The sequence below is a fragment of the Silurus meridionalis genome, chromosome 13, assembly GCF_014805685.1.
Source record: "Silurus meridionalis isolate SWU-2019-XX chromosome 13, ASM1480568v1, whole genome shotgun sequence".
In the NCBI taxonomy this organism is placed as follows: domain Eukaryota; kingdom Metazoa; phylum Chordata; class Actinopteri; order Siluriformes; family Siluridae; genus Silurus; species Silurus meridionalis.
Window position 1 is genome coordinate 27,484,142 of NC_060896.1, and position 14,632 is coordinate 27,498,773.

General features: G+C 38.9%; 1 protein-coding gene across 1 annotated transcript in view; it reads right to left on the reverse strand.

The window, feature by feature from the left end:
• The window catches only part of LOC124396142 (chromodomain Y-like protein 2), a 42,959-nt gene extending 33,945 nt beyond the window's left edge, over positions 1-9,014 (reverse strand). Inside the window, exon 1 of the mRNA XM_046865153.1 lies at positions 8,721-9,014. Within this exon, the coding sequence (XP_046721109.1) occupies positions 8,721-8,744 (24 nt within the window). The 5' untranslated portion in view covers positions 8,745-9,014. The remainder of the gene's footprint in view (positions 1-8,720) is intronic.
• Positions 9,015-14,632: the final 5,618 nt, after the last annotated feature.

Here is a 14,632-nt window from a genome sequence, read left to right on the forward strand (position 1 = left end):
TGTTTTTCCTAAGAATTGTTGGACATGGGCCAAGTGACAAACACAGGATATTAGACACGTAAATCAGATCGGCAAATTTGCACTATACGACCGTTCTATGATAGAAAAAATCAGACCAGCCTGATCAGACAATTCCCATAATCATTACTGTTTCCAAAATCCAATCACTAATCACCATTGTTCCTTACAACCAATCACTGATCTTTTTCCTGAAAACAATCTCAGATCACATTTGGTCCCACTGACTAATCATTGTTAACCACTGTTCCCAAAACCCAGAATCTCCCTGATGTGAATGTTTGCAGAAATTGCTTTTTTTCATGATATCTCCATCAAAATACTTTTCTGGATTGCTCCAGGACTGATTTTATGTATTTGTATATGAAATAAAAAAAACTTCAATGCAGCACTGAAGATTTTCAAGGCAATTCAGTGTTAATGATGTTTTTGAGCATTATGGATAGCTATGGATAGTTAAGCCCAAAGTGTCTTCTTTCCAAAAAAACTTCTTTCTTCATAGATCCTAACGATGTTAGTGAGCTGGGGTCAGAGCGTAGACTCGGCCATGATACTGCAACCATGATCAGTAACCCAGAGTCTTATAACCCAGATCACCACTGCAAACAGGAAAGGGCTCAGACCCGATCCAACCTCCACCTTGAAACAGTCTGTCGTTCCTACAGCACACTTCACTGCTGTCACACTGTCCTCATACATGTCCTGCACCACCCTCACATACTTCTCTGACACAAGACTTCCTCATACGATACCACAACTCCTCTCTCGGCACCCTGTCGTACGCTTTCTCTAAATCCACAAATACACAATGCAACTCCTTCTGACCTTCTCTATACTTCTCCATCAACATTCTCAAAGCAAATAAGGCATCTGTGGTGCTCTTCCTCGGCATGAAACCATACTGTTGCTCACAGATGGTCAACTCTTCTCTCAGCCTGGCTTCCACTACTCTTTCCCATAACTTCATGGTGTGACTGATCAACTTAATTCCCCTGTAGTTACTGCAGGTCTGCACATCTCCCTTATTCTTAAAGATCGGTACCAGCACACTCCTTCTCCATTCCTTAGGCATCTTCTCACCTTCCAGAATCTTGTTAAACAATCTTGTTAAAAACTCCACTGCATCTCTCCTAAACATCTCCATGCTTCTACCGGTATGTCATCTGGTCCAACCGACTTTCCACTCTTCATCCTCTTACTAATCCTATCCACTTCCTGCTTCACCATCTCCACACCATCCAACCTTCTCTCTCGCTTATTTCCCTCGTTCATCAGCTGCTCAAAATACTCCCTCCACCTTTTCAACACATTTCCATCTCCATCTTTTATTGCTCCAGCTTGCAGCACATCCTCCCCAGCTCGGTTCCTCTGTCTGGCCAATCGCTACAAATCCTTTTCTCCTTCCTTAGTGTCCAACTTCTCATACAGCTCCTCATATGCCTTTTTTTTCTTGGCTTTCACCACATTCCCTCTTCACCTGCTTCTGCATCTCCTTGTTCTCCTGCCTACTTTTCTCATCACTCTTCCGATCCCAATTCTGGTTGGAAAAAGATCGAACCTAGTTCACAACCATACGCTGCTTCATTGGTTAATCTCTGAACCTCATGAATGGAAACCTGTAGTAAATTGTTAAGCACTTAATGAAGTCCGCTGATCTCTCTGTCCGTGTCAGGGCCTTGCGTAAAAGATCCGTTTAAATAAAGAGATCAAATAAACACACTTTCTATCAATAGAGGCAGCTGAAGAGCTTAAACCTGCTCAACCACGTGACTCACGTTGCGCTGTGTTTCCGTGCTTATTTCCAAATCTATTCCCTCCATCTGGCAGCTTGAACTGGTTCCAATCGCCCTCATCTCATCTGTTTTCTCATGCCCCATTTCCCACTTCATCAATAAGTCCTTTCAACGTGGTTCCGTACCTCGGCGCTTAAAATAACTCTGGATACACTGAAAAAACGTGCCTCGGCTTCTCAATTTAGAGGCGTGATTCCATGATTAAGGTGACATTTAACTATTATAACCTTTAAAAATCAAAGGAAATATGCATTCAAGAATGAAGAACTGGCTGCCAGCCTCAAATAATAATCATAATTCAACCCTAATTAAAAATGATTGTGCAAGAATTAAACGAATAGATAATATAATCAGTATGGTTCAATTACTTGAAATGTTTTGCAGCCTTGTAAGTAACAACATTTGTTTAATTCTTGTTCATTTTCCTCGTTTTGGGCCAGAAGTGTTTTTTTTTTTTTTTTACTCTTAAACAAGTCATGGGTTGGAATATATTGCTGCACATTATAATTAAATACAAAGTAAAGCTAAATCTATCATTCATGCTAATAGCAAGGGCATTTTAATTAGTTACCAAAAGTTTGTGGACACCTGACCATAAAATCGGTAGGTGCTTCTTTTTTTAAACATCTTATTTCACATTTAGTTCCGACTGGCAATAATAATATTCACCCTCATGGTAGGAGGTTCCACTAGACTTTGTGGAGATTTGAAGAGATTCATTTAGCCAAGTCAGGTATTGATGTAGGTGAGAAGGTGAGGAGGCCTGGGGTGTAGTCAGCGTTCACATTCACCCCGAAAGGCGTTACATAGGGTTCGAGCTTTATAGCAGGTCAATCAAGATCTTCCACTCCATCTAATATAAAGCAGATCTTCATAGATCTGGCTTTGTGCACAGGGGTATTGTCATGTCGGAACAGGTTTGCTTCTGCTAGTTGGGAAGGAAAGAAGATTGTGTAGTTTGGTAAAGAAAAAAACAAATGGCTGGAAAAGTGAAGTGTCCCAATACTTTTGTCTGCATTTTCACAGAATGTTAGAGCTCTTCTCAGTCCAGTCCACTGCATCTTAACCAACCTGCTCTAGCAAACTTGTCACTAATGATCTCTCCATGCTGATTCTGCTGCCGTCAGTGTGCTTATTTTGATGAACCATGGTGCAGCTCTTGACATGGTGAATCCTGACATTCTGGACAATTTCCTTTCCACTGCTCTGGGATGATTAACGTCTCATCCGGCACAATCTACTTATTATTTATTAATAAATATAAATCCTCTTCCAATCTAAATCACATTTCTGTCCCTTTTTTCCCTGATAACCAGATGCTTGTGCAACTCTGAATCCCTGACCATCACGCCGATATGAGGTTCTTCCCCAAATGAGAAATTTGAAAGTATGCAATCGTATTGAATTTGTTTGGTGTAACATTGTTATAACCTTTCACTGGTGCACAAATTTGTTGCTCCGTGAAAATATGCTTTACATGTGTTGGAAGATGTAGAAGATCTCCCGCTATAAATTTCACTACTGAACAATGAATGTGAACGCTGACTACCCCCCAGGCCTCCTTATCTTCTCACCTACATCACTACCTGCCTTTACTAAAGACTATATAGATGAATGTATCTTCACAAATCTCCACAAAATCTATTTTACAGTTTTTAAAGCTTATTATATCATAAACGGGAACCAAATTGTGGAATGTGAAGTTCAAGAAGAACATACCAATCTTACTGGTTAGGTGTCCACAAACTTCCGTTCCAAATTGTCAAGTCAAGTTTATTTCTATTGCGCTTTTCACAACAGACATTGTCTCAAAGCAGCTTTACAGAAATCAACAGTGATGGTGAATGGTGTGTGTTTATCCCTGATGAGCAGCCGTGGCGACTGTGGCAAGAAAAACTCCCTTAGATGTTATGAGAAAGAAACCTTGAGAGGAACCAGACACAAAAGGGGAACCCATCCTCATTTGGGTGACATCAAGAGTTTGATCATAAAAAATAGTGTATGGGACTCAATATCAAAGCGCACCATCGTTCCCCGTTAACCTTCAGCCTTCATTCGTTCGGTTTGGTGTCCAGGGATTGAGCGCAATAAGCGGAAATAATTATTCAGAAAGAACAGCTTCGTCGGATGCATAATCAAAGCACTTCAGTGGCTGTATGTGGTGAAACCTCCTACACGAAAAAACATAACATCACGTCTTTTTCACAGCGATGCAGATGAGTTTTATGAGCGTACTCACGGGGCGCTGCCTCCCACATCATTAACGCCACGTACGGAGAATTCTGAAGAAACGAAATGCTCAGCGCTCTGAGTTTATTCAAGTTTCTTTATGTATCAGTGGCTCTGTTCAGAATCGTATTCTTTTCCCTGGATTTTAACACTCACTATGTGAGATTTCTTCGTGGTGCTTCATCTGTCCTGGATTAATAAGGGTTCATTGGACATGGAGTTCATTTGGTTTCCAATTCAGGCGGCTGTGACGAGGTGATGTTTTAAAAATCATTTCATCGAATTAATAAGATGGTGATGAAAATGCAGTGGAAAACCTTTAAAAAACAAACAAAGTACATTTTTATTTGAACGTCTTCCTCAACGTATTTAATCGGAAACCACATTGACCTGAAAATGGCTGTAAATCGTGAGGAACGGTGTACCGTGTCAACTCTAACAAGACTGAGCTTCACGTATTTACACATGATGGACACCTGAGCATCGAATTGGTAGTTTTTCAACTTCCCATTCTACATTTAATCCACATTTGCTGCTATAATTAACCTCCACTCTTCTGAGAAGATGTTCCTCTAGATTTTGTGGAGATTTGTGGAGTTTCAATGGAGCTCTATAGCAGGAGATCTTCCACTCCAACCCTAGTTTTTGTGCCATGCTGAAACAGATTTGGGTGAAGGGAAGGAAAAATTCTACCGCATCCAAAGACATCCTGTACAATTGTGTGCCTTCAACTTTGTAGTAACAGCTTGTAGAAGAACCATATACAGCAGGAGAATTCGAGTGTCCATACTTACGTCCATGTACGTACATATTTCTTTAATTTTGCTGTTTAACGCTGATATTTACACGTTTACTGTGCAAATAAAACCATTAATATATTCAAAAAACGCTACTGCTTCTTTTCCCTCTGTGTTTCAGAGGACCGTTCAGATCCTGCTGAGACCGAAACCTGTTTATTCTGAATTTCAGCATTATGGATGTGACATTTGCGCTCGCTCTCAGCAGCTAAGAAAAAAATTTGAGAAATCAATGAGTTCGTTTGCATTTCTTGTCCTTTCACATCAGACAAATGTGCAGAACTGATTTACACGTTTCGAATACACAGCAGTTTATCGGTGTTAAAGATGGAACGACAAACTGACAAACGTGAAAAATTTCCTTCCTTTGAATTAGGAGACCAAGTAAAGATCAAACACAAAGCCAGATACATGAAGCTACGCTTTAAAGATCTCCTGCTCCTCCAGAGCTCTAAATCCGACTGAACACCTTTGGGATGAATGTGAACACTGACTGCACCTCAGGCCTCCTCACCTTCTCACCTACATCACTACCTGACTTTCCTCACACCATTGCGGATGAATGAATCTTCACAAATCTCCACAAGCACAATCCAAAATCTACTGGAACTTCTTAGAAGATCAAGAGTGCAGATTATTATAACAGCAAATAGAGACTTGTGGAATGGGATGTTCAATAAAACACATACCAATTTTATGGATGGGTGTCCACAAACTTTTGCTCCATATAGTGTGTATGTTTTCATGAAAAGAATAAAAAAAAATGAAACATTTGCTTTGTAAATTTGCCATTTTCAGGGAGTCAAAACATGTCACATGGGTCATTACTTGAATTTAAATTCTTAGAAACTTTTACATATTTGATCCTGCAATTAATTTAATTTATTATTCAATTTATGATTCAATCAATTAATTAAATAATTAATTAATTGATTAATTTTTTAATTAACCAACTAACAAAAACCTGACACACAAATTCGCGGTTTTAATATATTTAATATAACCTGGCTTGGAAAACATCCAGAAAACATCAATTATTCAAAATTATCATTTTGAAGTATTTAACTTCATTCTCACAGTATTTATTAACACTTTTTAAATATATATATATATATATATATATATATATATATATATATATATATATATATATATATATATATAATATTCAAGAGAACAAAAGTTTGTGGACACCTGAGCTAAATTGGTACGTGCTTTGTGAACATCAGATTCCACTGTAATAATATCCTCCACTCTTCTGGGAAAATGTTCCACTAGATTTTGTGTAGACGTGTGAGATTTCTTCAGCAACAAGTGTGTTATTAAAGTCAGGTAGTGATGTAGGTGAGAAGGAGAGGAGGCCTGGGGGTGCAGTCAGTGTTCACATTCATCCCAAAGGTGTTCAACAGAATCCTAAAACGGGAGATCTTCCACCCCGACCCATCTAAAGCACATCTTCACAGAGAAGGCTTCATCATTGCCTTATATGATTTATTTTTTGTTAATATCATGAATGATTCCTCTCCACTGCTTCTCTTTCTCTCCCCATTCCGAGGCATCCTGAGGTTGCTCTAGCTCCAGTCACGCCCACCTCATGAAGATTGTGGACCTTTAAAGGAGTAGATGCTCACAAACATCCCAAACCATCTAGAGACGTACCAGCGCCGTTTGGATCCCACCTCATGTGGAGTTTGGACACTGGACCTCTTTGAATGTTTAAAGGCTCTGGCATGAAGAAGCTGGTGTTGAATCTGTGATGATCTCAGATGTTGAGATATTTTATGAGTTGCTCAGTAGCTCCTGGTTCCATAACGTCAAATGACTGAATAAGACTGTAGAAAGATCATCACTCATAATCACACACTCCAGTGCTCATGTTAGTTCTCACTCTCCAGTGTTCTGTAGTGTTTAAAGACTATAATCACACTCTTGATGTCACCCAAATGAGGATGAGGTTCTGCTTTTGAGTCTGGTTCCTCTCAAGGTTTCTTCCTCTTAACATCTAAGGGAGTTTTTCCTTCACCACAGTCACCACGGCTGCTCATCAGGGATAAACACACATCGTTCACCTTCACTGTTAAATTCTGTAAATCTGCTTTGAGACGATGTGTGTTGTGAAAAGCGCAGTAGAAATAAACTTGACTAAAACTACTAAATGTGACCCACATTCACGATTCCTTTTTTCACATCGAGCCTGCACCCGACACGTAGAAAACAAAGTCCACAATCCGCTTCAGACTGAATAATAAAATATATCAGGACATTTTCTGTCCTCGATGAGACAATAATTAACCAATGAGCTTTCGAAACATTCTGCTTGTCCCATAAAAAAAAGAAAAAAACAAAAACCTGCATCCGTTTTTTTATACAGTGGACTGGAAAAAAAATCAATACGAACCACTTCATACAAACTTTATAACTTCACCTTGTACAGAGCAGGTTCCAGGGAAACACGCTGGAGAATCTTTCAGCACTCGGGATTTTATTCGTAGGATTCGGCCTCGGTTTAAGACAAATCTCATCCACGCAAAAACGCAATTTTTGTCTTGTGAAATATAATTAATGTGAAAAGAAATGCATTTCAGCTGGACCTGAACGAGAACCAAAATCAAATCAGATGTCAAACGTCACGTGAGGAAAGGTGACACGTCAAGGAAAATACATTTTGTATAAAAAGAAATTTAACACACACACACACACACACACACACACACACACACACACCAAGCAAAAACATAATATAGATACATAATTTTTCTCCATTATAGAAACATCTCCAACATTATCTTAAGCCTAAGTTCACATTTCGGAAAAAAAACAAGTCAGCTGTTTCCTCAACTCCACAAGTTTTGTTTGTTTGTTTGTTTGTTTGCTGCAAAGTGACCAATATGAGAGGCTCATTCGGAAACGAAGTCGTCATGTCATGAAAAGAAACCGAAACACGGACGCCATGACATCTCTCTCTCTCTTTCTCTCTCTCTCTCTCTTTCTCTCTCTCTCTTTCTCTCTCTCCATTCCACCAAGTCATGCTTTAAAGTCCAGGCAAAAACCATAACACCCCCCACCCACACACACACACACACACACACACACACACACACACACACCATCCCGCAAAAAAGAAATAAAAAAAAAAACAAATAAAAATACCCCGCAAAACACCGGATTCCCACTGGAACCTCATGATTATTTCTTCATCAAAATAGCGGTGCATTATTTATTTATTTGTTTTAATTCTTTTCGCCACGAGTTGTGACGTCACAACCCGACCGCGTGTCACAATGTCAATCAAAGATGTCACTTTATATCGAGTTTTAAACGCGACACAACGCGACAGCTGGCAGGAGAAAAAAAGATCTTGACACACCTGTAGATCTTCTTATACTCATAAACACATATTCAAATGATAAAAAAAAAAGATCAAACCTGATCAATATATAATTTAAATTAATTTATGCATAATTAACTAATGATTGCACTTTAGAAAGACTTTAAAAATAAGGAAAAAGATGGATGTTTAAATCCCACAGGTCCGGGTGGGTGTTGGGTCTATTTCAGTTTAGCTAGACGTTCTGGATTCTTTGGGTCTGTCAAGCTGAAAGCTCTTTGAAGAACCCTGGAGTTCATGTGGACCTGAGAGTCTCCTAGTTAGAGAACAGCAGCGGCGTCTTTCTTTCTTTCCTTCTTTCTTCCTTTCTTTCTTTCTTTATATATATATATATATATATATATATATATATATATATATATATATATATATATATATATATATATATATATTTATTTCCGTCCATGCACCTTCCTCCTGTTTACTTCCTAATTCCTCCATTCTTCAAATTTAGAAGTATTTTGACAAATGTGACTCTGAGGAGTGAAACAGTACCTCGTAAAGCTCCCCTGAAGCCATCCTGGAGTACCGACCCGGTACCGACCCGCCTCTCCGGGCTGATCGCTTGCGGTTCTTGTGCGTTCTCTTCCCTCGTCCAGGTCCTGAGTCCCGGTAAAGACGCGTATTAAAGCAGCTGCCGTGTTTCTGAGCTCGCAGGCAGGCAGCCGCAGTAAAGCTGATCTCTAAAGCAGGCAGGCAGGCAGGCAGTGTTAATCGAGCGCGGCTGCGATGGATCACTCGTGCACACCTCACTCTCAGTAAACGAGCTGAGGGACAGCGGGGTGGTGCTGCCTGCCTGCTCCTCAACCTTCATACATACCAAACACTACCATCTTATCACCAGCCTTGAGCGAATCACATCAGTTCCACTGGAGCAAAATAATACTGATGCACTGTTTTATCACTCCAACTCCAATCCACTGAAACGTTTCTACTCCAGGAGAAGTATGAAAGTTCTGCTTTATCAGATCAGATCTATCTTTATTTGAATCATCCCAGGTTTGCAGGTTCTCCTGCACGTCAGAGTTTTCACACCTCATGCAGAGGAACATCTCGCTATTTCACTCTCCCTCAGCTTCAGTTCCACGTTCAGGTTTTCATACCTTTCAGGTTTCTTTCTTTCTTTCTTTCTTTCTTTCTTTCTTTCTTTCTTTCTTTCTTTCTTTTTGAAATGTTCTACCCATTTCTTTTATTCATTCATTCATTCATTCATTCATTCATTCATTCATTCATTCATTCATTTTTTCTTTTTAATTTTCTTTCTTTCTTTTTGTCTGTCCATCTGTCTGTCTGTCTGCCCGTCTGTCTGTCTGTCTGTCTGTCTGTCTGTCTGTCTGTTCTTCTGTCTGTCTGTTCGTCTGTTCGTCTGTCTGTCTGTCTGTTCTTCTGTCTGTCTGTCTGTCTGTCTGTCTGTCTGTTCTTTGTGCAGTCGAACCCTATAACAGAGAGTTTCACCATCATAAAATTCAGATTGAATTTAGTTTGACTTCTTTACTACAGCGTTTTAACTATAATCCAAAAAGCACTAAGACCTACGGTACCAGTCAAATGTTTGGACTCACCTTGTTTTTTTTTGCTTTTAACATTGTACATTATTTCTGAACACACTGAAATTATAACGGAACATAAAGGAATTGTGTAGGCAACAAAAATGCGAATAGTTTTCCACTGATCTCATGTCCATTCATAGCATTTCTGGGCAGGTTACTTCTGCTTGTTGTTCCTCTGAAGTAACAATTTCTTTGTTCAATCCATAAAGGTCTGACTCACACATTCTCCTCTGAACTGTGGATCTTATAATGTCTGAACTCCGAGAAGCATTCATGAAAATCTGTGTTTTCTAATAAACTTATCCTCTGCAGCAGAGGTAGCTCTTGGTCCTAAGTAGAGCCTGTTTTATCATAGAATTTGATGGTTTTGAAGACTACACATGGGAGTGATATTTTTCGGCTATTGACTCTGTACTCAACCTGTGACCTGAAGAACATTCCAGGTGAATCTTTGTGAATCTGATGATAGAATGCCATGAGTTTGCCATGCTGTCATCACAGCTAAATGCATGGAGGTTCGTTTGGACAATAAAAAATAAGTTCTGGGTTGTTTAACCCTTTTTTAAATACATGATTCCATTTGTGTTTTTTCGTAGTTTGGATGTCTTCATGATGTCTTCAAAACACTGAATTAAAAGGTGTGTACAGAATTTCGAATAATAAATTCATATAATTGTCAACAAAAATAAAGTATCTGTAGTTAAAAAAAAAAAAAGCAAAACACCTGACAGATTGGTATGTGCTTCATCTTGAAGATCCCATTCCACATTTATTTCTCATTTGCTGTTCTAATTCCCTCCACTCTTCTTGGAAGATGTTCCACTAGATTTTGGAGTGTGCTTTTGGAGATTTGTGTGAGATTCATTCAGCAATAAGGGTGTTAGTAAAGTCAGGTACTGATGCAGATGTGTTTGTGAGAGTTGGAGTTCTATAGCAGAAGATCTTCCACTCCAAATCATGTAAAGCAGATCTTCACTCATGTTGCTGGCTTTGTGCACAGGGGTATTGTCATGCTTGAACAGTTTTAGGTCTCCTAGTTCAAAGGGAAAATGTATTGCTACTGCATTTAAAGACGTCCTGTGTGCCTTCAACTGTGGGGAAGAACCACATATGGGTGGAAAAGTCAGGTGTACCAATACTTTTGTACTTTTTGAAAAGAAATAATACTAAATACAAAAGGGTGCCCTCTGCAGGTAAGGAGGACAAACAACCAGAGCAGTGACTATACACTTCCTATAAAAATCTCACACATTGCTGCTGCTCTGAGCTTCGTCTGGATCCTGCCTTATTTGTATGTCCTTTTGATAAGCGTCTGCTAAATATGTAAAAAAGGAATGAATTGCGCTTACATGCACACTCATCTAAAGCTCATAATCATTGCACGGCCGCCTTCCACATCTCCATTAGATTTCAGTCAAATCTCGTTTCATTTCATTCCATCTTCCTGTTTACTTCTCTTAAAGCTTTAGATCAGAACCACACTTATACACCCAGAACCTCTGTACCAGAACCTCTGTCCCAACAGTCTATTTCTGGATTTAAGATCCATGTCTATTCAAAGAAAAATATCATCTCAAACACGCTAGCAGCGCACAGGGGCTAATGTTGGCTTCTTTCTTTCTTTCTTTCTTTCTTTCTTTCTTTCTTTCTTTCTTTCTTTCTTTCTTTCTTTCATTCTTTCTTTCTTTCTTTCTTTCTTTCTTTCTGTTCGTTCGTTCGTTCGTTCGTTCGTTCCTTTCTTTCTTTCTTTCTTTCTTTCTTTCTTTCTTTCTTTCTTTCTGTTCTGTTCGTTCGTTCGTTCGTTCGTTCGTTCGTTCCTTTCTTTCTTTCTTTCTTTCTTTCTTTCTTTCTTTCTTTCTTTCTTTCTGTTCGTTCGTTCCTTTCTTTCTTTCTTTCTTTCTTTCTTTCTTTCTTCTTTCTTTCTTTCTTTCTTTCTTTCTTTCTTTCTTTCTTTCTTTCTTTCATTATTTTATTTAGTTTGTTTGTGTTTGTTTGTTTGTTTGTTTTTCTTGCTTCTTTTTTATTTGTATGTTTTATTCTTTCTTTCATTTTGTTTGTGTTTGTTTCTTTCTTTCTTTCTTTCTTTCTTTCTTTCTTTCTTTCTTTCTTTCTTTCTTTCTTTCTTTCTTTCATTCTTTCTTTCTTTCTTTCTTTCTTTCTTATTTAAAATAATATTAATGCATGTGTAGTACGTAAGATATTTGTCGAAATGTGTATGAAATGTGACAAAGGTTAAAGGTTAACTTTAGGGGGCAGAGTTTTTCCTCATGACTTAATTTGTATAACACTTTTTGATGACGTGCTGAACGTATGTATGAAATACAATAAAATAATATCCGAAAAATAAAAGGAAAATTATTCATTTTAAATAACAGAAATGTGCCACCAGCTGACACAAGATCTAAAGAAGACATATTAATATCTTTTGGACATTAGATCCAGCGCCAGTAACGCTACCTGTGAGTAATGAATTATTCATAAGCTCCAGGATTGATAAGGACATCCATCAAACCTCAGAAATTCACCTCAGTCTTCAGTCAAACGTCTCAGTCTCGCAGGAATTCATTCTGGAATTAAAGTGACACAGAACACAGGTGCTTCCACTCAGTGACTCAGTGACTCAGTGCTACGACTCAGTGACTCAGTGACTCAGTGACTCAGTGACTCAGTGCTACGACTCAGTGACTCAGTGACTCAGTGACTCAGTGCTACGACTCAGTGACTCAGTGACTCAGTGACTCAGTGCTACGATGGTGAAATATTAGAATCTGATGGAAACTGGTGATGGAAAGTTCTGCATTTGTTAGATGGAGAAAGTGGAGGTAGAACCAGATGTCTAGATGAAAACTCACTGCTCATTCTTGTAATAACAACTGGGCCGTTTCAGTGTTTAAGATGAAGAATGATTACATTTTCTGAAACTACAGAGGAGACGGGATTATTTATCATTCCTTAAAAAAATACAGACACGTCTGTCTCTCTGTCCTTCCTTCCTTCCTTCCTTCCTTCCTTCCTTCCTTCCTTCCTTCCTTCCTTCCTTCCTTCCTTCCTTCTCTCTTGCTTCCTTCCTTCCTTCCTTCCTTCCTTCCTTCCTTCCTTCCTTCCTTCCTTCCTTCCTTCTCTTGCTTCCTTCCTTCCTTCCTTCCTTCCTTCCTTCCTTCCTTCCTTCCTTCCTTCCTTCCTTCCTTCCTTCCTTCCTTCCTTCCTTCCTTCCTTCCTTCTCTCTTCTTCCTTCCTTCCTTCATTCATTCCTTCCTACTCTCTTCCTTCCTTCCTTCCTTCCTCCTATCTTCCTTCCTTCCTTCCTCTTCCTTCCTTCCTTCCTTCCTTCCTTCCTTCCTTCCTTCCTTCCTTCCTTCCTTCCTTCCTTCCTTCCTTCTCTCTTTCTTCCTTCCTTCCTTCATTTATTCCTTCCTTCTCTCTTCCTTCCTTCCTTCCTTCCTTCCTCCCTATCTTCCTTCCTTCCTCCCTATCTTCCTTCCTTCTTTCTCTTCCTTCCTTCCTTCCTTCCTTCCTTCCTTCCTTCCTTCCTTCCTTCCTTCCTTCCTTCCTTCTTTCTTCCTTCCTTCCTTCATTTATTCCTTCCTTCTCTCCTTCCTTCCTTCCTTCCTCCCTATCTTCCTTCCTTCTTTCTCTCTTCCTTCCTTCCTTCCTTCTTTCTTCCTTCCTTCCTTCCTTCCTTGCCACCCTTCCTGTTAGCAAGAACGCTATCAAAATACACAACATTTATAATAAATGTTTCTATGCCAATTGATTCCTTGTGACAAACCAGTCCAGTTTCACTTCAGAGTTTATTCTCCTGCATGACATGGTACATGGTGTAGAAAGATCTCCTCTCAAACTAGATGTTCTGAATTTCACTCATGGAGCAACCTCCCTGACAATCTAAAAACCCACGTCTCTTTCAAAATCTAGGCTTCTTCCTGTCAGAAAATAAATATTGATATATAAGAGCCGTGTTGCTCTAACATTTCGAGGGTAATGGAGATTATAGAAGAGACGTGGAGATGGAAACTCTGACATGTGTCACAAACAGAGATATCAGAATAAAAACACCAGTTTTAGCTACGGCTTTTTGAAGAAGGAGCGACTTGCAGGATTTTCTTGAAGGAAAAGGATTGCTGGATTAGTTGTAATAAGTTATCTAGGTTTCTCTTGCTGATAAGAACTGGTGGAGGAAGTTCTTCAGCCTCTTCTTCTTCTTCTTCTTTTATTCAAGGATCCAAGTGCAGATTATCTTATGAGAAAAAGTACACATCAAATGTACACAGAATTAATATAACTAAGGTCATGTCCACACTATTACTTTTTCATATAAAAAAACATTGTTTCTAGGAGACGGCGCTGCCAGTCAATGAAAATTTCTAATTTTCTTTTTCCACATAAATGGGTGACGACCCTGAAACGGAGACTTTCGAAAACGATGATGGATTTTCAATAAATTAATTAAAGACAGGCGGAAATGACGCGGTTCAAATTAAGTTTTGCTCATTGGTATTAATGTAGACGGAACCCCGGGTAAACTACACACACAAATATAAACAGGTTGGACCAGGAACACCAAAAAACCCAATGGGTCATGTCTGGAAGATATTACAAACCAGTTAAATTCAGGTATTAGTTTAAATGAATTAGTCATCAGAACACAGTGCCCTCTTGTGGTCAAATGTGGAACTGTTAGATGTGAAAAACTATCTGTATAGATTTTTGCTGATCAACGATAGTATATATTGGTGCCGATTAAAAGTCAAAACCGATTAATCCATTATTCTTTATCAAAAACCATGAAAGACTCAGTGTTTGTAAACTTTTGACAAGCACAATATCAGCACAAATAAGCAAAAAAATCAAATAAAA